Genomic DNA, 27,592 nt, shown 5'->3' with positions numbered 1-27,592 from the left:
TACTGCCCTTCATATTTGTATTTCCATTGCTCAAGAAAAAGACTTATTAAGAAATCTTATCACATATGTTACAGCTGTTCAAATGCAACAGAAAGCATGTTAACTTCAAAACACAAATGCTAGAGATTAAGTACAGCACATATGTATTATAAACAACCTTCCATTTCTCAGTAATAGAATAGGGTCAAGTTCAAGAGTTCCAACAACTTCTTTCTCAGGTAACAGCGGAAAAGAGCTTGCTTTCTTGAAAAAGAACAGGGTTATCTCTGAAGAAAGTAATGATATATATTGGAGAATTAAACTAGCTGTTGTTTATTGCAATTTAGTGCCAATCACTTGACTTTTCATCGTTAAGTTTAACATAAACACAAGAAACCTTTACTGAATGTTTATTTTGTGCCAGGGGCTTTGCCAGGCACTTGAGACATAAAAATGAATAAGACATGCTTTCTAAGAGGTAGCTATTCAGAAAATATGGTTTGAAGAAACTTTGGAGAAAATTTCTACAGATAGTAATGTATTCCACTGTATACTACTCTATCAAAAATTATTTGTAATCTACTGCTGTAATCTACTACTTGGCTCAAATGAGGTCATGTACATGAAATATGCTTTGTAAACTAAAATCATTACATAAATGTCTGTTAATATACTCACCGACCACTATGTTAAATAACTATGAGTACCAAAATAGAGTCCTGTTGCTCATTCTCTGCCACATTAATGATATGGCTACTATTCAAAAAGACACAAGCATATAATCCAAAGTGCTACAGTGAAAATTTTAAGTTCACTTATCTTCAAAGACTCCTAAGTGCCAAGTTAAAAAAGGAAGATAAAGGCAAAGTTTGTTTCTCTGTTACTGTCTTTTATGAATAACTTTAAAACTTCAAAAGAGCATGAATACAATTCTGGGGAAAAAATCAGACTGGATAACTCAAAACTGGAACTATTTTGAGCAACATGGAATATACAAAGACCAGCATGGTACAAGAGAAAGAACACTGGCATCAGAGAGCAGGCAGATTAAGTTGAATACTGGCTCTGCATTTCACCTTCTCATGTACCAGTTACAGTTTCAGATCAACATGCTCATCATAAATCACTAGTTAAAATTAACTGAGATTTAGTTACCTATAATAAAATGCACCCATTATAAATGTACAGTTCAAGAGTTTTGGCACTTCTAACCACCACAATCAAAATTTCAAAAAGTTCTATCACTCCCCTAAATTGGCTTGTGTTATTATTTATTTGTAAGACTTTTTTTATGTAACAGGATAGAGGACCTTTGCCAAATACGTTTTCAGATATTTTCTCCTTACTCTTGAAAAGCAAAGACATTACTTTGTCAACAAAAGTCCATCTAGTCAAGGCTATGGTTTTTCCAGTGGTCATGTATGGATGTGAGAGTTGGACTATAAAGAAAGCTGAGTGCTGAAGAATTGACGCTTTTGAACTGTGGTGTTGGAAAAGACTCTTGAGAGTCCCTTGGACAGCAACGAAGTCAAACCAGTCAATCCTACAGGAAATCAACCCTGAATAATAATTGGAAAAACTGATGTTGAAGTTGAAGCTCCAATACTTGGGCCACCCTATGCAAAGGGAAAATTCATTATAAAAGACCCTGATGCTGGGAAGATTGAAGGCAAAAGGAGAAGCAGGTAGCAGAAGGTGAGATAGTTAGATAGCAGCATCGACTCAAAGACATGAATTTGAGCAAACTCCAGGAGAAAGCGGAGGACAGAGAAGCCTGGTGTAATAGAATCCATGAGGTCTCGGAGTCGGACATGACTTAATGACTGAACAACAACAGCAATCTGATATTAAGCTCATTGGTGAAATTATCATTTCAGATATTATTTCTCTATCTTTTATATATTCTACTCTTTCATCATTAAATTCATGTTTTCCTTTAAATCCTTGAGCCTATTCACAATATTTATAATAGCTAAAGTCCCTATCTGTCAAGTTTATTATGTAACTTCTATGTCTATTTTTTTTTAAAACTGATTTCTCTCCTGGTTAAGGATTAGATTTTCCTGCTTGTTTGTATATATAGTAACTTTTAATTGGATGCTGGACTCTGTTCTTAGAGGCATTTACCTATTAATCATTTAAGTCCTTTCGGAAACTGTTTCTAAGCTTGTGGAAGGGAAGTCCTAGAGTAGCCTTCACTCTAAGCCTTGTTTATACACTGCACCAAGGTGTGATTCTCCTGTGAATATCTCCTATGGTGGTCCATGTAGTCACTGAGGTGCCTCTACTATGGCTGGTGGGAACTCAAACTATTCCCAGCACTATGTGGGCTCTGAGTACTGTTTGCCTTACAGCTCCCAGTTAATTGTTCTTTTTCCAGGCAGTAATTCTTTGCCCAGTCTCCTGGAATTTCACTCTATGCATGGCATGGATGGATTGGTATTCAGCTAAAAATCAGGAAAACCATATAGATTTCTGGAGTTTTTTCCCTGTTGGTAGTCTGTCTTGCAAAGTCTAGCTGTCTTGACCTCCCTAAACTCTATTTCAGTCTCTTCAATTGCAATAAAATCAGCAGATTCTGTTTTAGCTTTCTCTCCCTGTTATGGGGTCCAGGAACTGCTTCCCGGCAAGGCTCATTTGTTTCCTTCTTCAGAGTCCTGAACTACCTGTTGTCTAACATCTGAGAACAGCTGTTTCACACATTATATCCAGTCTTCTAGTTGTTCACAGAAGGAAGACAATTCCCATAGCAGTTACCTCTTCATGGGCAGAAGCAGTATTGTACACATTTGAGATTTAATAAAATGAAGTCAACATTCACAACATCAGATCTTAGTGTCTGTAAATTTCCTGTTGAGGGCTGCCTCACTTTCATGTGTTCTCCCTCATATTTACCAAGTAAATATGTCCCTTGAGTGCTTCACCCACCCTCCTGAACTTCTCACTCTCACTCTTCAGGGTATAGTCTATTTTACGACTTTCTACTCCTTTTAAACTTAAACTTTCTTCTACTGCTTTTAAACCTATTCTTTCTGTCTGTTTAGTCTTTGCCTGTGTTATTTGTAAAAGCCTCTGTATGTTGACAAGGGCAGCGGACCTTCTGAAGCTACTGAGTCTCACCACCGTTAGAAGCAACATTATCTATGACCTTATCAAATAAAGAAAAAGCCAGTGAAAATGTCCAAAGAGTTCCTGAATCTGTCTGACCTAGGACAGGCTAACAAAGTAATCTAAATAGCATAAGATGACCCTGATGCTACTCAAAGAATACTTCTGATTCTGCATGCATATGTGATATAAAGAAGATGCTTATTCAAGGGAAAAGGAGCCAATGTTTGTTGAATTCCTGCTCAATGCCAAACATTACACCACCGGTTAGCAAACTTTTTCTGTTAAGGGTCAAACAGTAGATATTTTAGGCTTTGTGAGCCATGTAGCTTTGCTGCAATTAAACATCCCTGCCACTAGTTACAGTGTAAAAGCAGCTGTATACAATACAAAAGCAAATGGTGTGACTGTGCTCCAATAAAACATTATTTACATTCATCTTGGTGTTGAATTTTTGGATCTGACTCTAAATGCAAAAATAAAAGGTGGGACTACATCAAACTAAAAAGTTTCTCCATAACAAAGGAAACAATCAACAAAATGAAAAGGGAATCTACTGAATGGAAGAAAATATATGCAAATCACATATCCAATAAGGAGTCAACACCAAAGATATAGTAAGAACTCACACAACTCAACAGCAAAAAAACAGACAAACAAAAAAAACAACATTTGACTAAAAAATGGGCAGAGGATCCAAATAGACATTTTTCTAAAGAAGATCTACAGATAGCCAACAGGCAAATAAAAAGCTGTTCAACAACATTAATCCTCAGGGAAATGCAATTCAAAACCACAAGGAGATATCACTTTACATCCTGTTACAATGGCGATTATCAAAAAGGCAAAAAAAAAAATCAAGTGTTGATAAGGATATGGAGAAAAGGAACCCTTGTGCACAACTGGTGGAATGTAAATTGGTACAGCCACTACAGAATGGAGGCTCTGCAAAAAATTAAAAACAGAACTACCAAATGGTCCAGCTCTTCCACTTCTGGGTATTTATACAAAGAAAACGAAAACACTATTCAAAAAAGACATATGCAACCCTACATTCATTGTGGCATTATTTACAATAGCCAAAATATGGAAGTAACATAACTGTCCATCAGTTGGTGACTAGATAAAGAAGATGTGCTATGTGTGTGTGTGTGTGTGTCTAATACTATTCAGCCATAAAATAGAAGGAGATATGGCCATTTGTGACAAGATGAAATAGACCTTAAGGGTATTATGCTAAGAGAAATAAATCAGGTAGAAAAAGACAAATAGCATGGCTTCACTTAATGTGAAGTCTAAAAAAAAAAAAGAACAAACAAAACAAAATGCATAGATACAGAGAACAGTCTTCTGGTTACCTGAGGGAAAGGAGTTCGTAGGGTGGAGGGGGAAATGGGTGAAGGGGGGTCAATTGTATGGTAACGGATGGTAACAAGACATTATGGTGATCACTTTGTAGTGTATGCTATGCTATGCTATGCTAAGTCACTTCAGTCGTGTCCGACTCTGTGTGACCCCATAGACGGCAGCCACCAGGCTCCCCCATCCCTGAGATTCTCCAGGCAAGAACACTGGAGTGGGTTGCCACTTCCTTCTCCAATGCATGAAAGTGAAAAGTGAAAGCGAAGTCGCTCAGTCATGTCCGACTCCTAGCGACCCCATGGACTGCAGCCCACCAGGCTCCTCCATCCATGGGATTCTCCAGGCAACAGTACTGGAGTGGGGTGCCATTGCTTTCTCCGTTGTAGTGTATAATAATATCAAATCATTACACTGTATATCCAAACCAATATAATGTTTTATACCAATTTTGGGGCTTCCCTGGTGGCTCAGATGGTAAAAGATCTGCTTATGATGCAGGAAAAACAGAGAGAGTAGGATTTGGGCTGAACTGCTAAACCCTGCATTATATAAGCTTTACATATAGGTAAAACCATATGGAATGGCTAATATTCAACATTTTGTCCTTTAAAAATGGCAATTTCATACAGTTCAAACTATTATGTTAATCCATTTAATCTTCACAATAGACTTTCAAGGGTGTTAATGTCATCTTCATTTTACAGATGAGGAAAATGAAGGTCATACAATAAACAACTTATCCAAGTGATAGCAATGTAGGGATGTGATGAACTTGGACTGGTCTGCTTGTTTCTCTCACACACACATGCACATACACAATTAAACACATGCTAATAGAAATTCTCTTGGTATAGTGGCTCCTCACCTTCTAAATTTGCTAGTCTACTTACCAAGAAATATTGAGTTTTGATCATTTTTATTAGAAAGAAAATAAACCTGATTCTCAGTTTATAAAGTCACTATATCATATCAATTCATCATTTAGTTGTTTATTGTCACAGATGCCACCTGATCTGCCTCTTGAGAAATTTGTATGCAAGTCAGGAAGCAACAGTTAGAACTGGACATGGAACAACAGACTGGTTCCAAATAGGAAAGGGAGTACGTCAAGGCTGTATATTGTCACCCTGTTTATTTAACTTATATGCAGAGTACATCATGAGAAACGCTGGGCTGGAAGAAACATAAGCTGGAATCAAGATTGCCGGGAGAAATATCAATAACCTCAGATATGCAGATGACACCACCCTTACGGCAGAAAGTGAAGAGGAACTAAAAAGCCTCTTGATGAAGGTGAAAATGGAGAGTGAAAGAGTTGGCTTAAAGCTCAACGTTCAGAAATCGAAGATCATGGCATCCGGTCCCATCACTTCATGGGAAATAGATGGGGAAACAGTGGAAACAGTGTCAAGACTTTTTTTTTCTGGGCTCCAAAATCACTGCAGATGGTGACTGCAGCCATGAAATTAAAAGGCGCTTACTCCTTGGAAGGAAAGTTATGACCAACCTAGATAGCATATTCAAAAGCAGAGACATTACTTTGCCAACAAAGGTTCGTCTTGTCAAGGCTATGGTTTTTCCTGTGGTCATGTATGGATGTGAGAGTTGGACTGTGAAGAAGGCTGAGCGACGAAGAATTGATGCTTTTGAAGTGTGGTGTTGGAGAAGACTCTTGAGAGTCCCTTGGACTGCAAGGAGATCCAACCAGTCCCTTCTGAAGGAGATCAGCCCTGGGATTTCTTTGGAAGGAATGATGCTAAAGCTGAAACTCCAGTACTTTGGCCACCTCATGCGAAGAGTTGACTCATTGGAAAAGACTCTGATGCTGGGAGGGATTTGGGGCAAGAGGAGAAGGGGATGACAGAGGATGAGATCACTGGATGGCATCACTGACTTGATGGACATGAGTCTGAGTGAACTCCGGGAGTTGGTGATGGACAGGGAGGCCTGGCCTGCTGCGATTCATGGGGTCACAAAGAGTCGGACACAACTGAGCGACTGATCTGATCTGATCTGATGTCAACTTGGTGGAGCTCTGAACAACTCAGATGAGTGAATGTATAAAACACTATATTAAAAAGAAACCCCAATACACTTTATCCTGAAGTGCATACAAAAATAAGGAAAACAGTTCTTACTCTCAATTTTTAGAATTTACATAAGGGAGGAACACAGGATACAAATTAAAATGTAGTTTAGACTTGTGTAATTTAACTTAAGGGGTATTTGGTTTCTTTTTCTGAGGAGCCATTTTTTTCACCACACCATCTGCTAGAGAAATTAGTTGTTTCCTCTTATATGATTCTATGTTTTGCATTTACATAAACTTCAACCATCACTGTTTATATATCTGTCTCACACTATACTTTGCAAACCCTGAGGAATAGGACTTCATCCTTGTAACTTTAAGGTCCAGTTTGTTTACTGGTGTAAAAGAGTTTTTTTCATGAATGTCAAATGAATGAATAGATATATGGATGAAAAAGATAGTAATAGCCAAAGATTAACCATATACTAGACATCATCTAGTACAGATTACTTCAATCTTCAAAATAAATAAAGAAGTAACTATATTTGTAACTACTGGCTCTAAGTTTTACAAACTCGAGTAGGAGTATTATCTGTGTTTATGGTAATATAGACTGAGACTCAAAGAGGTTAATCGAGTTATTTGCACTCAGATAAGTAATGGAGCCAGGTGGGAGGGAATGAAGGATGAAAATAACAAAAATAAGGAAAAATAAAAATAATTTAAATAGAAACTAATTTCTAGGTTGGAGATGGTAACATGGGATACAGGCAAAGTTTCTGAAGGAAAGGTCTTGAAGAAAATAAATAATTGTTGCAGATATTGTGGGTAAAAGGAATAGTATGATAAAATACAGGAGTAGAGAGAGCCAAGTATATCAGAAGAACAGCAAAATGAATATTTAGCTAAAGTGGAGATATATGTGGTATCATATTCAATCACTTATTCAGGAAACATTTATTGAGCAATTTCTCTCTAGTCACTCTGTCCCCAGCAGCTCTTGCCAGGCATCCCAGGCATGTGAGCCAGAGAGCTAGTGGGACACACCCTGCCTCCTCCCCTCCCTCACCCATGAAGCCCAGGCCAAGGCAATGACCTCCCCAAACAATCCCAGAATCTGCCGTCTCCCTAGCCTCGATTGCACCAGCCTGATGAGAACTGCCATCCCCTCTCGCTTTGGCCAATGCAGTTGCCTTCAGTTGGTCCACCTGCACCCACTCTGATTCCTCTATGACTCATTCTCATAAGGGAAAATAAACCCAGAAGGGCAGTTTTACACTAAAGAATGAAGGTTGTGAATGACAGCATAAAAATCTGTACATAAGTCAGGACATACTGGGTTGCCACTGAAGATAAATAAGTAAGGCTGATGGTGTGGTAGGTATGTGGCAATAGGGAGAGTCTGTACTGGGACAGCAGCTGCTATACAGTGGAGGGTGGGGATCCAGTATAAGGGGAATGTTTATAATTTGACACCTGCCAAAAACAAATCATTAGGAAGAAGTTACAGGAGAAAATGGCCTCCATCAGAAGGATGAAAGTAGACGGCATTCCCTCATTCACAAATTCTTTTAAATAATAATAAAAAAGGAATAAGACATGTGTGTGACTTTTGTTTTATTGTTATTTCACAGAAAAGCCACTAGGTTTATTCTGTTTATAAATGATCTCATTTTCAATGTAAAAATATTTAATAAGTAGTTTTCTGACTCCTAACATATACCTAAAGACCTCTGGTCCTAGAATTCCTAATTTCTCAAATTCTGATTTAACATTGCTTAGCCAATGATGAAACTACAGATGATTACTATTAAAGAAAAAAGAGGAGGGGAGCACAACAAAAAGTATTAAAAACTGAAGGATTTTTCTTTCTTTGTATAAGTATTACTAAAACCTGGAGTTTTAAAAACTATATATATTCAAATTGTCTGCATTATAATAAGGTGCCTTGACATAATTCACAGAGTTAAAATCATATCTACTCTTTGGAAATCAAGAGTGTCCTGTTAAAGTATAAAATGAGATTTTGCCTACTTACAACTCCTTGTTCTCACAGCTGAACTGTCACAGCATGAAAACATTCCCCTACTGGTGAAGCTTTAGATACCTATTTCCCTGGTGAAAGAGCGCAAAAGGAACTAAAAGAGTTATTGACAATTCATACAGTATCCCATGTCCCATTAGAGTACAACTATAAGCAAAGAAAATATTTTAACTCTGAAGGGAGATGGGGCAACAATGCTTTAAATGATTGTTAACTTCACTGAGTAGTGTTGGAAATGTCAAAAGACTGTAGTCTATCACGTTTGTAAGAGACTCAAGATTATACAAGAATCTAATTATAAGAAGTCTTTCTTTGTCCTGTTTGTTAAGTCAAAGGTTAATGAGAAGTACATTGAAGAAAACACCTTCTGCATTACTACAAAGTATTTCTCATGGAACATAAAAATGTAAACCAAGAAATATTTTAATATAGTTCTTCACTAGTATCCTTTAAAAATGGCTTTACTGAGATGTAATTTACATGCCATAAAATTTATTTTTTGAAATGTTTAATTCTATGATTTTTAGTAAATTTACAGAGTTGTACAGTCATCATCACAATCTAATTTTAGAACATTTCCATCATCCCAAACTATTAATTTCTCGATCTAAGATATTTCCATTAATTCACTGAAGCCACTGGTATCTAAAACTATTATATATTCAAAGCCACAGAAATTTCTGCAACTGAGCAGGAAAAGTATAAACTAATCTCACCTTTAATGACCTTTATAACCAATCCTCTACTCTGGCATTGGGAAGAAAATGTTCAGGTGCTTTGTCTGAAAGTTAAACCATCCTAAATATTCAGTTATGGCACACTGTCTTGGAAAGAAATTAATTATATTTTTGTTGGTAACACATTTCAGGCTGTTTACACAGCTGACATTTCTCAGCTGCACCCAATTCATGCCCTAAGCTGTGAGGACGATCTTATTTTGTAGCAGATGCCTCCACTTGAGTGATTTAAATAAGTATAAAAACACCATCGCCTGCAACAATATAGATTACAGGCACCGGCTTTACAAGTTTTTTATAGTCCTAATGAAAGAAAGGTTGCATGACATTTCTTTGGCTAGGATTTCCTTAAAAGACTACAATTATAAGCATTTTTTGCCAAGACTCAAGCACTGGAGCTAGTGGATCTGCTATGGCACCGATTAAAAGCAGCCTGGCCTTAAACATCTTTGTTGTATCAAATCATGCAGATCAAGGCAACATCCTGCCAATGTGACAACATATGCTCTGGGGAGGTACAGGCAGGCATCACTTCAGGGGTTCTGGGACTAGGTGCAAATATGAAAAATGAGGCAGAAAGAATAAGGCTTCTTAATGGACATTCCCTCTTTACTTGGATTTCTAGTACCAAGTAAAGCACAGACGGGAAAAGAATGGTCCAGTGGTAAAAGGCGGTAAAAATCTGCCTACCAAAGCGGGGGATCCAGGGCAGGAAACTAAGCCCGTGCTCCACAACTACTGAGCCCACACACTTTAGAGGCCATGCTTTGCAACAAGAGAAGCCTCTACAATGAGAAGCTGGAGCACCGCAACTAGAGAGTAGCCCCTGCTCATGACAACTAGAGAAAGCCAGTGCGTAGCAACGAAGACCCAGCATAGCCAAAAATAATAAATAAATAAAATTAAAATATATTAAGTACTATGTTACAGAGGAATATATTGCATTTCACTGATTTGCCTATCATTTTTGGAACTTGCTCTGATAAGCCCACTTCAGCTTGGTGTCCATAAGGATGGGGCCCATGAGCAACTGACTTTTCTAACCCTATTAAGTCCCACATTTCTGGACTTTATTATCTTGAACCAGACAATTATTTTTTGTTTTAAACTTACAGAAATTTTCAAATGTATACAAAACTTGAGAGTATAGTATAAAAAAAATCAGATATACACATTAACTATCTTTAACAATGATCAGTTTGGATTTATGAATATCCCCACTCACTCTTCCAACACAAGAGGTTATTTTGAAGCAAATCTCAGGTACCATTTCATTTATGTAACCCAGTCAATTCTTGCCCATGATCACTCTCTGAGTTATGTTAATATTAAGTTACAATACTGACTCCCATTTATTGTCTACTATGAACAGAGTATTTGTATTATTGCTAATCTTCATTACAATGCTTTAAATAAGTGAGGTATCTGAAACTCAGTGACACACTCCATCTTAATAATTTTCTTCTATTAATGATATAAATTGTAGCAGTTTATTAGACAATGTTGAGAACATTCTGGTTTCTTCACATCTTCTCAGGTAAACAAAAAGCTATCATTTATATACTTAGTTTCTTAATTTTATAAAAATAAACGTATCATATTTTCCATCAAATTTCTCAAACAGGAAAAAAAACACACTAAAAACAACAACCACATTCTTACCACCTAGCCATGGACAATCATCAATAATTATAATGACATACTATAATGTCAATGTCAAAATTAACAGTTTATAAATAAGTGTAAGTGCCTATATGTAAATAATTTTTTTCTGAATGGTTCACTTAAAAAACAAGTTTTGCTAATTTCTGGTTATTTTTGAAGTTTCATAATCCACAAAGCATTTTCCAAAGGCACAATATTTAGATTGTGGAATAATTAGACTCAAGTGGCATCTACATAAACAAATTGTTTAAAAATGTTACTGTCTTCCACAAAGAATTCCTTTAGACTAAAGGATATGATGGTGGGGCTAAGAGAGAAGTGGTAATTATTATTATGACAAAATGTAATATTATTCTGACAAATGTAATATTTAGAACATAAGAAAACATAATTAAACTCCTAGCCATAATCATTTATTTGGATATTTATTGTTGTAATATGTTTACAAAATCTTAGCATCTTTTTCACCTTATTTATTTTAAAAATAAGACTCACTTCAAAATTCTTGAAAGATTCTAATTTTTTCCTTAAAAATACTGGTTAGAACAATCAAGACTGTGGATAAAAGTAGCCAAACGCCCTCCTCAATGATAAAATTTACTCTCTTAGGAAAGAATAATCACTGGAAACAAGACAGAGATAGGAAAGGTTTCAAAATTTACAATAGGAAATTACTATGAGTAGATGTAATAATAATTAAATATTACAAACTAGGTCTTTTCTTTCAAGTTTTTTATGGCAGTGAAAATTATGAGTATGTTTAAGAATCGAGTGTGATTACTATTAACTATAATAATTAACTTTTTAAAGTATAGCTCTAACTATGGGAAATGCAGTTATAAAATTAAATAAAATGATTAAATTGATTTTGAAGTATCTGTAACTTAGGAAAAAAATTTTTGTGTTTGGAACATTTCATTAGAAATATCTGAATATTTGTATTTTTTTCATCAAGGAAAAACTTAAGTCAAATCAAGCAGCATAAAGTTCCTGATACTGATATTGTAACATTATCAAGAGAATGCTGATATATTTGGCTTATGACACTAGTTCTGCAAATGAATGCAAATAATTTATAAAAATTATTTCCATGGATACAAAGCATTTGATTTCCACTTAATATCACGACCAATTAGGCTGAAAATGACAAAAGAGAGAAGAGGACATAAAACTGACAATTCAGCTGTCACTTACGGAGTCATCTGTGGCAGAAGTTGGCCAGCCCTCCCATAACTGATGGCGAACAGGGATACTCGTGAGGTCATACACATTTCTCTTTACCTATAGAAAGAAATAAAACAATTAAAATAGGGTTTCCACATGACTTATGATAGCTGCTAGTCAATTTATGGGATACACCGTGTTTCCTCTGTTCTCTTCCAGATTTAAAACAAGAATTTGAAACTAGGAAAACACAAATCATAAAAAATTTTATGAAGTAAAACTAAACCAAATTTAAAAGCAGATTCTCAATGAAGGTTAAACGAAGTAACAGTTCAAGCCATATTCTCCTACCTCACCCTGCTGATTATTTTTATAATCCTGGATGGCTTCAAGTTTCTTTTCAGTCAAAAAAGGGTAGTAGTTTCTTTCCCAACAGTGTGAAAGGAAAAACCTGGAGTTTCCTTCACTGTTTTATGTACATTTCAAGGATACAATACTTATAATAAAGCTGTACAGGGTATATTTTTTTGAAATCACCCCAAATTAGAAACTATTTTAAGAAAATATTTATTACCTGCTGCTGCTGCTGCTGCTAAGTTGCTTCAGTCGTGTCCAACTCTGTGCGACCCCATAGACAGGAGCCCATCAGGCTCCCCCATCCCTGGGATTCTCTAGGCAAGAACACTGGAGTGGGTTGCCATTTCCTTCTCCAATGCATGAAAGTGAAAAGTGAAAGTGAAGTCGCTAAGTCATGTCTGACTCTTAGCGACCCCATGGACTGCAGCCTACCAGGCTCCACCGTCCATGGGATTTTCCAAGCAAGAGTACTGGAGTGGGGTGCCATTGCCTTCTCCATTATTACCTGAGGGCTATCCATTAATATATTATTTAGGCCCTTCCCCCAAAGAAAATATAGTACTGATAGTTTTTATTTTAAATAAGATAAAAGTTGAAAACTACTTTTTTCAACATTTAATATTATACTTTGAAACTACTTATCTATTTATAGTCATACCACACAGCTTGTGGGATCTTCTCCACCAGGGATTGAACCTGAACCCACAGCAATGAAAGCACGGAGTCTTAACCACTAGACCGCCAGGGAATTCCCAATACTTTTTAACTTTAACGGAGAGGACACAAGTAATTATCAGAATGAAGTATTGGAAGGTTAAACTCTTATTCAGTAATTATCATATCCTTTTTAGCTTTTTTCTCTAAACAGGTTACAAAAATTCTCTTTCATTCCATATTTCCAAATAAATGATCAAATCATTAAAATGACTAGATCATCCATCTTAGCTAACTCTTCATGTAAATTCCGAGATTAACATATTGTAACAGTGAAACTAATTTTGAAATGTTGCACATAAGACATTCTATAATACAATTTCCATGTGGAAAAGAAGCAGCGTTCATTCATGTTTTTAAAACGCAGAAGCCTGAAATATCACATTGTCCAATTACAGCATTTCTGTATCACATTACTGTTTATTACACATAAGCATATCTAAGTTACACTTCCGGTGAAATGGAGAAATATATTCACTGGGGAAAGAAAGAAACAAAACAAAACCTGGAACTCAATCTATTTTTATCTCTAATATACACCTGTGAAAAAAAGACTTAGTAAATGAGAACTGTGAAGCTTGGGGGCATGGCTTGATCCCCACTCAATTCAAACGAACAGCTTTTTTTCCCAAGATTCTTAGCAATGGCCAGTCTACCATGCAGTATTTTGTTTACGGTCAGTCATATCAAGTTTGGAAATTTTCGCTAGTCATTATCAACCCAACAATTTAACAAAATGCAACTGGACTAACCTCTTACCACCTGCACTAGCTAAGACTATTCTGTCATGTTTAAACATTAGTGCTCTTAAGAGGAAAGGTGTTCCATAAAGCCAAAGTATTATTATTATTGTTTATTAATAAAAGAAAGGGAGAGGACAGAAGATGGGAGTATGAGGAAACTTTAAGCCACAAGTCAAAAAATTCCTGTCTTAAAGTTAGTTTTAATTATGTTGTCTAGAGACACCAAGGGTCAGCAGTTATTCTTGGAAGGTAGAGGGGAAGGCAGGGCAAATATTTACATCTGTTGGAAAGGTGGCAAGGCTACCTCTGCATTGGAGAATATACACAAATACTATGAGTTGAATATATAAACGAATAACTCTGGAGTGGAATTCCTTAAATTCCATCTTAATTCCAAAACATAACAATACGGTATTATGAAATAAACAGTATTTTTCTTCTTTCATTAACTCATCTGTAACTGCACTGAATGAATAACATTCCTTTGCTATTCTAAGCCTGAAAAGCATGTTCTGGCTATAGTGTTATGTTGGTATAAAGCACAACGCCAGACTGATGTGCTGAACAAAAGTGATCAAAGTTAGAGTAATGTTAGCCGTTGCACAAGTATTTGGCTTCATTGTTCTCCCCAGAATGACATCTGTTAAGCAACTTGTCATAGAACAAACTGGTTAATGCAGAAAGAACTTGGCTGAGAGGGTACAACATAAAGCATATTAGGCTAATGTTTGACTGTTTCAATGGAAAAGCTAAGTTCACAGTGTTTCTGAAATTAAGCCAAAAGAATCTTGTGCTAAACCATAATCACTAAACAATATACCTGAAAACAAATTAGTTTTTCGAAAGTAATTTCATGTTTATCAGTGCTAAAATCATAGGCAGATTTTACCAGTATATGGAAGAAAGACAAATGATAAGATAGCAAAGGTACAAAATGAGTGATGGTTTTATAAATATAGATAAAAATATTCTATTGTCTTTATTGATGACTTTAACTAAATTTTCAGTGACATTCCTGCAGGAAAGAAAAAATCAGAAATATATACAAAGTAAAAATTGTTCGTTTAAAAAATTAGTATTCTAGGAAAGCTGAAGGACAAAATATACCTAATTATAAAACGATGCAGATGGATTTAAGGTCATCATGAATCAAATGCAGGACAGAGTTTTCTCAGAGAGAGAAGGATGAAGGAATGGAGGAAGGAGAAAGCAAAGACTTAAGGCAATGGGAGAAGTGAGGGGCGAGAGATGGGGGAAGGTTGAGATTGATTGATTTGAGAGATTTAAGAGCTCTTCAGAGACGCAGAAAAGAACACACACACAGACTAAGTTGCTGTAGCTGGCATGCTCAGCTGCCATTACTGTGCTACTTCTGATGGAGTTTCATCTTTAGAGATTTGTGTTAAATTCCAGTTAAGGACAAGTGGCACTTCACAGGGTAACATTTCCTAAGGGCCCTTTTGTCTTACATACTTTCTTTGATCAGCTTTGGCTCAAGATCATTCTGAATCTTCATAATCTTTTCAATTCTTGTTATGCATTAAGCTCTAAATCTATGAGATTTGAGGCTACTAAACTACATAAATGTTTCAATTAGTTCTGAAAAAACTTAATGAAAGCTTTGATTACCAGCTGAACATTAAAATTATGTTACAAACTACACTGTATTTGGATCAAAGGTTCTAGATTGACAACAGATTTTCCAGAGCTTATTTTCCAGATTTTCTAAAAGAACAGTTTCATTTCTCTGCCTTCAGTTGTTTGTGACTAAGAAAAACATATTTGAATCAGATTACCCTGAAATAGTACAGAATTAATGCAGTATTGATTCATTTCCTTATTATTTGCTTTTCACTGTTAATAAACATTTATTTATATATAATAAATAATATAAGCAATGATCTCCACTTCAAACTTCATATTTCCTCACTGTGGAAACTTCAGTGATACACACAGCACTGGGAAAAAAGACTACTTTATTACAACCTGCTCAATATATAATTATATAAGACATTGATCTCCCACAAAGCTTTGAGTTCCATACATTTTTAAACAGTTTTATACTTTGGTTAAATTTTATCAGAATTTCTTAGACAGTTCCTCTTCTAAAGGCTAGATTTTGAGGTTGAGGTTTTAGACTAGCCTTAAATGAGCCATTTGCAGCTAGTCAAACTGAAAAACATAAAAACTGGTAGACAACTTTGTCAGCTATATTTTATAGCAAAATGTTGTGAACTTTACGTTGGACACACTACTGAAAAATATTTTAAGGAAGTTTAAATTTCATTCAGGTATTATTCATGTGAAAGAAGATTCTGATAATGTTACACAAAAGTCACAAAATTTGAGTTACTGTGGCATAATACGAGACAGAAAACTAAATTTCTAGTCCCAATTCTACCCAGCTGTTATTGTGGTACCAACTGGTAGAAACTGAGACCAGTTTATTCAATATTAGAAGAGAACAAAATGAGCTCATTGCTAACTTTCTAAGCTCTAAAATTATTTGATTTTTTGGAAAAGACTGGAGTTAATCCTAGGAACAGGAAAAGAAGAGCTAAGTACATTTAAGATATGCAAGTAAAGAGGGAAAGTTTAAAACCATTAAGGCTAGAAAATGAAAGAAAAATAGTAAAGAGTTAATAAATACAACACATCGAAAAGGAAAACAGCAAATAATTTCAGTTAAGAAATCCAGACATAATAAACATTTTAAGTGAATTTTTTTCTTGAATAAAGAAAAGTCTTAGTTTTTGCTTTTAATTATACTAAAAAGTCTTAGTTTTTTTTGTTTTTTTTTTTTAAAGAAAAGACTCAATATATTTTCCCCCCAAGAGATCTCATTTAAAAGTAAAGCTTACTGGTTAACTTACATACTGGTTTCCCAAATAATTATTTCATCAACCAAACAGGCTAAGTGTTGCCAGAATACTAAAAACGGAGTGATACAAAAAGTTCTATTAATTTATTTCAGCATTTAAAAAATTTTGAAATCTGGCCTATGAATTTTCACATATCAAATAGTTTAAAATAGCAAAAAGAAACATACAAAATATTGAATTGCCATGGGCTTAGAACAGTTATCGGTTTGTTAGCACTTTAGTTTCTAGATTTTCTGAATTAAGAATACCTTGACAAATGACAGCCCTTACAAAAAAGCACCCTGAAACTACATACATTTATCTCCTCTTATCAATCTTAGAAGAGAAAGACCTTTGGGAATATTAGAACCTAAGCTTATTCAAATGTTAAAAGTATCAAAATCTGAACTGCAAGTAATTCACACCATCAAATGATGTTCCAGTTGAGTTTGCTAAATAATAACTGCACCAAACAAATAAGTATCTGTGTGTGATTAAAATAAGACACACAGACTAGGCTTAGTTCCAGTTTCTTAGCAATCACTGGTGCTCAGAAAGGCTTATAATAGGAAACCAATCACTTCTGATCCAGCCTGGGTTTTGAACATATACTTCATATCTAAGGACTTTTTTCTTTTAACATACTGTACACTCGATGCAGTTGCACATGGATCTGTTTTACTATGATGCAAGTTAAAATCCTCCTAAAAATACTTCTTGAACAAAAACACTTGAAACCGGATGGTGCAAGGGGAATGAGAAGGTGGCATCAGTAATCAAATGTTAATTAGCAAGCTTTTTTCCCCTCTTCCCTCAGGGCTGGCCTGTGTTAGAGAATTCAAATCAGAAATCAATGCTCCAAGTGTTTAACTATTACTTCTTCTCATTAACCATTTAAGAGACTCAGCAATTCTTTCCTCATAAAAAAAGTAACTCAAGACATTTCTTTTTCTCAAATACCATCTTTCCGGAAAACAATAAAGATGTTGTTTGAAGAAAACTATAAAATTGGTGGCTTTCAATCAGGCTTTGGACTGCATTTTGTTCTATTAAAACATTTTTTTGGCTATAGCTGAATTCTTCATTCCAACAACTGTAACTAAGTTTTGCTTTGTAACATACTTTAAAAACTTATTTCACTTCTTACTTGTCTGTAAAGAAATCTGACAACTGGCATCTTAAGCAATTACTGGGAATGATGACAATAAAGCTAATCAAATATGGAAACTAGATTGAATGCATATAGTTAGATGGATTTTATCCAGCCTGATAAACTATCATGGATAAGATTTAACACTTTCAACATGGTTATACTCATAATATCCTATTCTAAAAGTTTGGTGTGGGTGAAAACGATACAAAAATTGCAGTGGTAGGTCATAAAATAAACGAACTAATGGTCATAAAGTTATTAAAATTAATTCATATCTTTATACACACACACACACACACACACATATATATATATTTAGTGTTCTTGCCTGGGGAATTCCATGGATAGAGGACCCTGAAGGGCTATAGTCCATGTGGTCGCAAAGAGTCAGACATGACTAAGTGACTAACATAAATATATATATATATATACATCTTTAGTTAAAGGGTAAGCCTGGATTTTAAGAAAAGAGAACTTGTAAAGAGTGAAGAAAATGTTTATAAATGGCCAAGGCTAAGTATGTTTCATAAATAGAAAAGATGCTAAATTTTAAGACTTCTGGGGGGCAAAAAAGGTTTAGAGAAATTGTGAAGTTATAGAAGTTGAAGTTATAAACAACAACAACAACACAAAGGGGAACAATCATTTTTCTGCATTTGTGACTCTCAATGTGTGGTGCCTGATACTAATACAAATAGTATTAGTATCACCTGGAAACTATTAGAAATGAAAATCCAGGGAATCCACCCAAGGCCTAGTACACTGGAAATGCTAGGACCCAACAGTATATGTTCTAACAAGCACTCTAGGTAACTCTTACCAAAATTTGAGAGTTACAGGCTCTCCTAGATGGCCATGCCTTTCTAATTTACTGATTCTAGAGTTCTTTAAACTCCTGCCTGAGGTAGCTAGTCCTTTTGAGAATGAACATGATTAATAATGATTTGTTACAGAAATTCTAGAAATGCTATCACTTTTATGATGATAAAGTAATTATTTTTAGTCTAAGAAAGTAATGAGAGATGGTACTACGTCACTACAGACTCCACAACACTGACATAATTGATAAATAGTAATCTTCATCACTGAAAATCTGTGTTAATCTTCAGTTCTTCTGCCTTAAGATTAAGTGTTATTGCTTTTTGGCTATAATATATATTTGGGCATTGCAATAAAACTGCAAATCCACAATAAATGATCTATTGGTCATACTAAATAAACTTAGAAGGCACCTGTACCTGTCAGTTGAACTGAGGAAATGCCCCTGAACACAAGAGAACTGTTTGAAGCAAAGGAAAGACTAAACAGTTTCTGGTTTGTTTTTTTGGTCTCTCTCATAGGCAAGCTGAAATAAGACCCACAGGAAAAACAGTGGGAGGTTAACCTCATATCAGTCAGTAAAGACCTTATCCTAGAAGATAATATTTCCTCTCTGTACCTTATGGAAACAGTGAAAGAGCGAAATCTTTCCAACAATAGCCTAATAGATACCAGAGAGGTGAATGTTTTTTATGGTCCTCAATGAATAAAACATCAGTCACTCATTAAATGCTCTTAAAATTTCTCCTTTTAAAATGAAGTAAATTAATTAAAAAATTCTTCCATGAAGAAAAACACTAAGTAAAAAGTCAATCTTAGAAATAATGGAGTAATTACAAGAACATTTTAAGGAGTCCTAGTTAAATCTTAAAATGTTTTATTAAAGTTCAATTTTATGTACAACTTTAAAAATTGGTCACATAAATCAAGAAATACTTGTATATCAGGAAAACTGATTTTTAAGTCTGAACTTTGGTAGATAAACCATTTGCTATGTATGTCAGAAGCACTATACGAGTTAATGTTTAAAGACATAATCATACATGTAAGCCAAATATTTAACTACAAAGATATTCACTGCGGTCTGTTTATTATTACACACACACAGACACACAATTGGCACAAATTTAATATCTGATAATGAGCTAGTTAAATAAATAAATACCACGCAGCCATTAAAACGATGATGTAGAACTAGGGTCAGCAAAGTGCAGCCTATAGGCCAAATTCAGCCTGCTGTTTGTTTCTGTAAATGAAGTTGTATTGGAACACCACTACCTCCATTTGTTTACATACTGTCTGCGGATGCTTTTGGCACTACCATGAGGGCAGACTTAGTAGATGCAACAGAGATCACATGCCCTGCAATGCCTGAAATATTTATTATCTAGCCCTTTGTAGAAAAAGTTTACTGACCCTACCTAGAAGAATATTTAATAACATATAAAGTTGTTACATATTAAAGAAAAACCAAGTTACAAAATTATGCTCATTTCTATTTATTAAGCTATACACATATATATACGAAAGTGAAAAGTGAAAGTATTAGTTGCTCACTCGGACTCTTTGCGACCCCATTAACTGTGGCCCCCCCAGGCTCCTCTGTCCATGGAATTCTCCAGGCAAGAATACTGGAGTGGGTTGCCATTTCCTCCTCCAGGGGATCCTCTCTCACCAGGGATCAAACCCGTATCTCCTGTATTGGCAAGAAGATTCTTTACTGCTGAGCCACCAGGGAAGCCCACCTGACACATGACTGTAACATGTAAGAATTTTCCATTAAGACCATTTACATTTACTCTAAATGGTGAGCATTATACGGTAACAAAAGTGATCAACCAAGGTTACTCTCTCTCGTAACTGAGCCTTTTTATACCTGTTGCGCTGTAGCAGGCAATGAAAAGCAGTTACAGGCTGTCAATTTTGTACTGCAGAGGAAGGACAACTACAAGATCTGTGACTTACTGTTTCAGTGACTGAATGCTGCCTTCACAGTAAGAGGGCAGTTCCTGGTATCACACATAGCTGGGAAGAAATAGCAAGATAAAACATATTCAAGGAAAATAAGTCAAGGTAAAAGAAGAATACTTAAAACAGTAAAATAAACTTTATCGTGTGAGGGTTGGCAAAAACTTCCTTGTATAAACTTTTGCTGAATGCCTTCTGAGTTTCTACCCAACACTAATGTTAAGACTTTTGTCTGGAATAAAAATATAGGAAGACTGCTGCTTCTACTTTGTCTATATACAGTAAACAAATCAATTATGTCCTATCTTGTTATTCAAGTATTTCCTTCTCTCAACAACTGGGCACTGTCGCCAATCCCTCTTCTGTGCTTTGGATCTGGACAAGTGAAACTCTGATTAGATATTTATTTGCAACCTCATTAAGTTCTAAAATGAAATTTCATCTATAGGGAAGATGATACAGGGCAATGCTATTAATTTATTGTGCCAATTTGTTTTTCATAGAACTATATTTTCTTTTAAATTTTACACACAGATAGACTAAACTACTTGCCTTGCAAATGTCATTCACTTAGTTAATGCCTAAATCAGGATGATAATGTAAATTTAGAAATATCTTTTTAATCTATTTCTTGTTAAGAAATTTTTTTTTCCCTTTAAAGAACCAATGCCTCTATAGAAACTTCAAAATTTTTTCAGATGCTGGCAATCTTACAGTTTTGGTGAAGACTCATCTTTATATTTTGATAAAGACTGTGTGTATCCTCCCCCACTCTGGTAGCACCAACAATGATGCTTAGACATAATGTTTATGTTTGCTTTGCTGCTTTCTGTTGCCTATCCAGGACTTTGTCTTTCTCTGAGACGCTGAAAAAAGTGGTGGGAACTATCAGCAATGGAACCTCAGTCTATAATCAGGTCTCTTATAATTTTATCTTTTTCTTGTTAACAAAAAAATTCAAAAAACAAAGACAACAAAGGGACTTAGTGTTGGGGTCTGCCATGAATACTAAAGTGCCTGGGGGTGTGGCTCATCAAGGGAAAATAAACCATTCAAGTCACCCACATCAAGGAGAAAGTTTGGGAACAACTAGGCCAGTGTTTGCATTTGGGGCCCTGGAGTCAGGAGACTTACATTTCCCTTCCCTCTGCTTAACCAAGGCACCAGAGACAACCTATTCAACCTCTCCTTCTGGAAATATTAAGCAATCATCAAAGAACAGCTTTGTGAAATATTTTAAAATGTGTCTAGTCAGGATTTCTGATTTTAACTTGCTATTTTCCAAGATCAGCTTAATGCTGTCATTACTTTCTCTGAGAGAAATGTGGGTGGAAAGGCAGGAAGTATATCTTAAGAAAAGTAGCTGCCTTGGCCAAGAGCAAAGTTACAATAAGAGCATGGCCATCAAAATCACAAACCTAGTTAATTTTAGATGAATGAGGAAGAGTTAGAAACTGGTTCCAAATAACAATTTAATTAAACCTTTCAAAGTGAATTGACATCATGAATGAAAATCTAATACAGTACAATAAACTTTAAGGACTGACGATACCAATGCTCAGACGCTCCATACAGTTGGTTTTTAATTAAGGAAGTTAAAATCGCACCCCAACGAGTTCACTGTTAGGACTGACCCTGAAATGTAAATGTAATTATTTTATAAAAAATAAAACAGGGATACCTTAGCATCATCTCTTAATGTATTAAGATCAGAAAATCTTTAATCACATGATTTATTAAATAAACAGGCATTCTAAACAAACAGCCTGAAGTCTCCCGTTTAAAAAAAAATTTACTCCTATTTATTCATTAACAAAGCTATTGCTTAGCTCATCCCTGCCATAACCTACTCTATTCAAAACCATATGGGAAAGGACATTAAAAAACCGCCACAAACCATGGACTTCTGGTATTAGTGCTACACATTGCATACCCCTATTCATTATTCTACCTCCCTTGTTTAATCTATCATTAAGATTCAGTGACCCTACACTAAATTTAAAGCAGATCCTTCCTTCCTCCCATGCCTAAATTCACATACTTTTCTAGTTGGGGATGCCCTCAAGTATTAACAACTCTACGGGGTTTCTCTAATCTCAGCTCTGAACTATGTCATGCTATAGAACCAAGAAATTGCTGTTTTACATCTCTAACTATGAAGACTTCCATAAAAAAGGACCATATAATTTACTTAATAAGATAAAGGGAGAAAAATCACCATTTAATAAGTATTTTTTTTTCATTGAATATAGTAGAAAAGGTACATGGAGACATTATTATACACTGTGTTGTCTTAAAAGTGAATAATACTTCAACTGTATTCATCACAGAATTTAGAGTTTTAAATAATGATGAAAATGTTAGGTATTGACTATCTTAATAAATGGAAAAAACATATTGTTTAAATGTATAATTGATAAAATAATCATTTTGGGGGCAAAGACATTTCAAGAAATTAAGATAATATTTCTAGGACATATTCAATTTCATTTTCAAATTACAAACAAAATATCTAGCATACAGTGTGGCAAAATAAGGGATAAGGAATTGTGTATATGATAGCCTACCAGCTGCTAACAGAACTTTCTGTGATGACAGAAATGTTCTGTATCTGTCCTATCCAATAGGGTGGCCACTAGCCCCATGTGGCTACTGAGCACTTAAAACACACCTAGTGTGACTAAGAAAAATGACTTCAAATTTCATTTCACTTTAATTAATTTAAATTTACATACGTGGCTAGTAGTTACCCTATTGGACAGTGGATTAAGAAGGTAGAGAACATAGACCCACACAAAAATATACCGTTGATGTTTACTATACTATATATAGGGCTTCCCTGGTGGCTCAGTGGCAAAGAATCCATCTGCCAACGCAGGAGACATGGGTTTAATCCCCCGGTCGGGAAGATTCCCTGGAGAAGCAAATGGCAACTCACTTCAGTATTCTTGCCTGGGGAATCCCACGGACAGAGGAGCCTGGCAGGCTACAGTCTATAGGGTCACAAAAGAATCAACACAACTTAGCAACTAAACAACAACAACAACATACTTCATATAAAATATATACTATATGTACCTACTATATATTTAAACATGCTTTAACACATTATTTCCTTACAGTCTTTTAGCCATAAAGGTAGAAACACTGTGCTAAACTAATTTTTTACTTATTCTTTTATTGTTTTTAATAGGAACTATATGCATTAGTACCACAAAATTGAAAGAGTAATGATAGAATACATGTAATCATAACCTGAAAAAAAAAGCAATAATAAAATACAAAATAATTAAATATCAAAGACAGTAAAAATACTCTGTAGTTAAAGAAATAAGTTTATAACTCACATAACTGCCACATTATATTGGTCTAATTATTCATCAATTCATGCATTCACTTACAAAACAGTTACCAGGGAACAACTACAATGATGTAGATGTGACTAAAATAATTCATGTTAACTGTGCATCTGGCAGTTTTATTTTATTTAAGTGAGTGATGATTCAAACTTAATTATTCTTTAGGGAGGAATTCATACCAGCAGAGTGGGAAAGACAGGTGTAATGGATGCCATAACAGTACCAGTCTCACACTCTGATCCTTATTGACTCAGTAAGTTCTTACCAGCATCTATCACTTAAGTCATTACAACATAACAAAGAAAGTGGTGGACAGCAAGATGCAGACTTTCACACTCCCTTAAGGAACCAAATCTAGTTGGGAAGAAAATGTGTAAATAGTTATGTACAACACAAATACACTTGTTATAGGATTTTTATTTTAAAGCTAAGATTTTTATTTTAAAAGTGAATAACTGAACATATGAGTGAAAAATTACAGATGGGACTGAGAGTTAAGATATACACATAAAACTCTTGCCTCCTTACAAAAAGCACTTCATTCCTTATATTAAGTGCTAAAAATTAGGGTGTCAGTAAAAAAATATTTTAAAAGAAATACATAATCTACTGCTAACAAAGTGCTAGGAGAATCTCTCACTGGACTTATAAGCAACAGATAAACATGTTCCAGTTTAACAAGTACATTCAATGAATGCTAATAATTCATGACCATTCATTTAGTTGGCTACACAGTCAACAAATATTTATTGAGTGTCTACTAAGAGGAAGGCACTATTTTGTAGTGGTTACTGAGAAAACATAGTCTCTGCCTTCATGGAGCTTATGTTCATTCTATATAGTAGGTGCATGGTGAAGGGAGTAGTGAGAAAGGAGAGAGAAAGAAATATGAATATATAAACAAGATAATTTCAGAATTAGGTAAGTTCTATGAAGAACGATATTAGAATCCTTATAGTCATTCTCTATTTCTTGGACAGGTTGAATCCTGAATGAGAAGGTACAAATCCCAGAAAGAATGTTCCAGGCAGAGAAAACATGAAATGCAAAGGTTCTGTGAGATGTTTTACATATATGCATATATTCTCTAACTCTTACTATCAACTTCAATGATGCTTTTATTTTCTTTACAGAAAATGCAACTGAGGATAATAACTCTTCAAGTAAGAACCAGAAGCAAAACTCAAAAGGAAAATTATGGGATGTCGAGGCACTTTATCTTTTTTAACTATTTATGATATTTTCCTCCAAAACTGAAACTAGAAAAGTTTTCCAGTACATCATTACTCCACCCCTATTCCTTACCAAAGAAATGTTACCCACACTTTTCACTTACTTGGCTAACCCTTCCTTCACAGATTTGGGACATGCATCAGTTCAACTAAATAAACACAAATCCCAAATTACTGTCAGGTATAAATTAATAAAGTTTATTATACTAATACTAATTCAAAGGGATATTTCAGAATTCTGATCAAAGATTCCCTGTCTTCAAACACAGTTGGTGTTGTTTGTATATTTTGCTTAAGTGGAAAAGATATTACCATGCATTCCAAAATAAATGGCAAGTGCATTTGATCATATTTTATTTTTTGTCATGTTTCACTGCACTACACCAGTAGTGAATAAATTTGAGGATGTCTAGTTTTGAAAATGTGGCAGTCTAGTAATCACATCCAATGAAAGCCAGTTATTTCAGAGCATCATTCTCTGACCATCTCCAACATTACCATTACTTCCTCATGCTATATATTGAAAAAGGTGATGGGAATAGTTGTTGTTAAAGCACAGCTAGATCCTCATCATTCAGGCATTTTAAAGTAGATCAAGTAAACCTTCTACACTTGTTTATGCTTAAGGTTCTTTCAATCACTCATTCATTCAAAAAACATTTGTTGAGTGCTTTCTAAGTTATGAACAGGCTTCCTTGATGGCTAAGATGGTAAAGAATCTGCTCGCAATGCAGGACATCCAGGTTCAAACCCTGGGTTGGGAAGATTCCCCTGGAGAAGGAAATGGCAACCCACTCTAGTATTTTTGCCTGGAAAATCCCATGGACAGAGGAGCCTGGCAGGCTACAGTCCATGGGTCACAAAGACTCAGACACGACTAACTATCAAAGTTACAAACTCCCTGTAACTAGAGCAGCCTTCTCAAACACAAGTATCTAGAAAAGCAGACAAAAGACGAGTGAAATGTGATGGGCAAAGGGCATTCAGCTTTAGTTCTGAGGAAGCAATATTCAGGTGTTGAGGACTATGGCAAACCAGACAGCATGCCTCTTGAAGGAGGCAGCTCTGCTGCTGCTGCTGCTGCTGCTGCTAAGTCACTTCAGTCGTGTCCGACTCTGTGCGACCCCATAGACGGCAGCCTGCCAGGCTTTGCCGTCCCTGGGATTCTCCAGGCAAGAACACTGGAGTGGGTTGCCATTTACTTCTCCATTGTGTGAAAGTGAAAAGTGAAAGTGAAGTCACTCAGTCATGTCCGACTTGTAGCGACTCCATGAACTGCAGCCTACCAGGCTCCTCCATCCATGGGATTTTCTAGGCAAGAGTACTGGAGTGGCGTGCCATTGCCTTCTCCGGGAGGCAGCTCTACTCCAGAACAATTCATTACTGCCACAGAAACTCCGGGGTTCAGTATTGTTGAATTTTCTGATTCTTCAACAAAAGCCAGAAGCCAGGAATCCTGTAATGTTTTGCTTTATCTTGAAATGTGACACTTGTAAACTTTTAAATGTTGGCAACCAGTTCAAATTTAAAACACATTGGGACAAAAACAGATAGCTGAACAAAACAGTGTTGTATTTAGTAGTTGGCAGTTGCAAACTGCAAGAGAGACATGAAGATCGAGGTGATACTCTTGCCTTCACGAAAGTCACAGCCCAATGAACATCTGTCACACTCAGAAACAAACACTCATGGTACAATGTGATAAATATAATGCTAAAGATATCAATAAAGTATTAGGAAGGTAGAGAAGAGACAACTATAACAGCTGTAACTATCATTTATTGAGTGCCAAGGCACTGATTCGGAGAAGGCAATGGCACCCCACTCCAGTACTCTTGCCTGGAAAATCCCATGGATGGAGGAGCCTGGTAAGCTGCAGTCCATGGGGTCGCGAAGAGTTGGATACGACTGAGCGACTTCCCTTTCACTTTTCACTTACTCCAGTGTTCTTGCCTGGAGAATCCCAGGGACGGGGGAGCCTGGTGGGCTGCCGTCTCTGGGGTCGCACGGAGTCAGACACGACTGAAGTGACTTAGCAGCAGCAGCAGCAGCAAGGCACTGATTACCCATTTTGCATGTGTTACTACATTTCATGCTCATATCAACCCTGTGTATACAGAAATGACTATATTAAAGTGGTAGACCCAGATTTGAACTCCATTCTTTCCAATTGTAAAAATGTGTTTTTGTCCTACCATATTACACTGGTACCCACTGCTCTAAATAAAAGTCTCAGTTTCTAAAGATCAACCACATGAACATATGAAAATGAAACAAATTACTTTTTCACCCATTCTA

At 35.6% G+C, this 27,592-nt stretch overlaps 1 protein-coding gene across 1 annotated transcript in view; it reads right to left on the bottom strand.

Annotated features, from left to right (window-relative positions):
* FAF1 (Fas associated factor 1) overlaps window positions 1-27,592 on the bottom strand; it is a 505,390-nt gene that overhangs the window by 213,598 nt on the left and 264,200 nt on the right. Inside the window, exon 8 of the mRNA XM_055585945.1 lies at window positions 12,119-12,205. Within this exon, the coding sequence (XP_055441920.1) occupies window positions 12,119-12,205 (87 nt within the window). The remainder of the gene's footprint in view (window positions 1-12,118; window positions 12,206-27,592) is intronic.

The sequence above is a fragment of the Bubalus kerabau genome, chromosome 6 (assembly GCF_029407905.1).
Source record: "Bubalus kerabau isolate K-KA32 ecotype Philippines breed swamp buffalo chromosome 6, PCC_UOA_SB_1v2, whole genome shotgun sequence".
Classification (NCBI taxonomy): Eukaryota; Metazoa; Chordata; class Mammalia; order Artiodactyla; family Bovidae; genus Bubalus; species Bubalus kerabau.
This window is presented reverse-complemented; position numbering and strand designations above follow the sequence as displayed.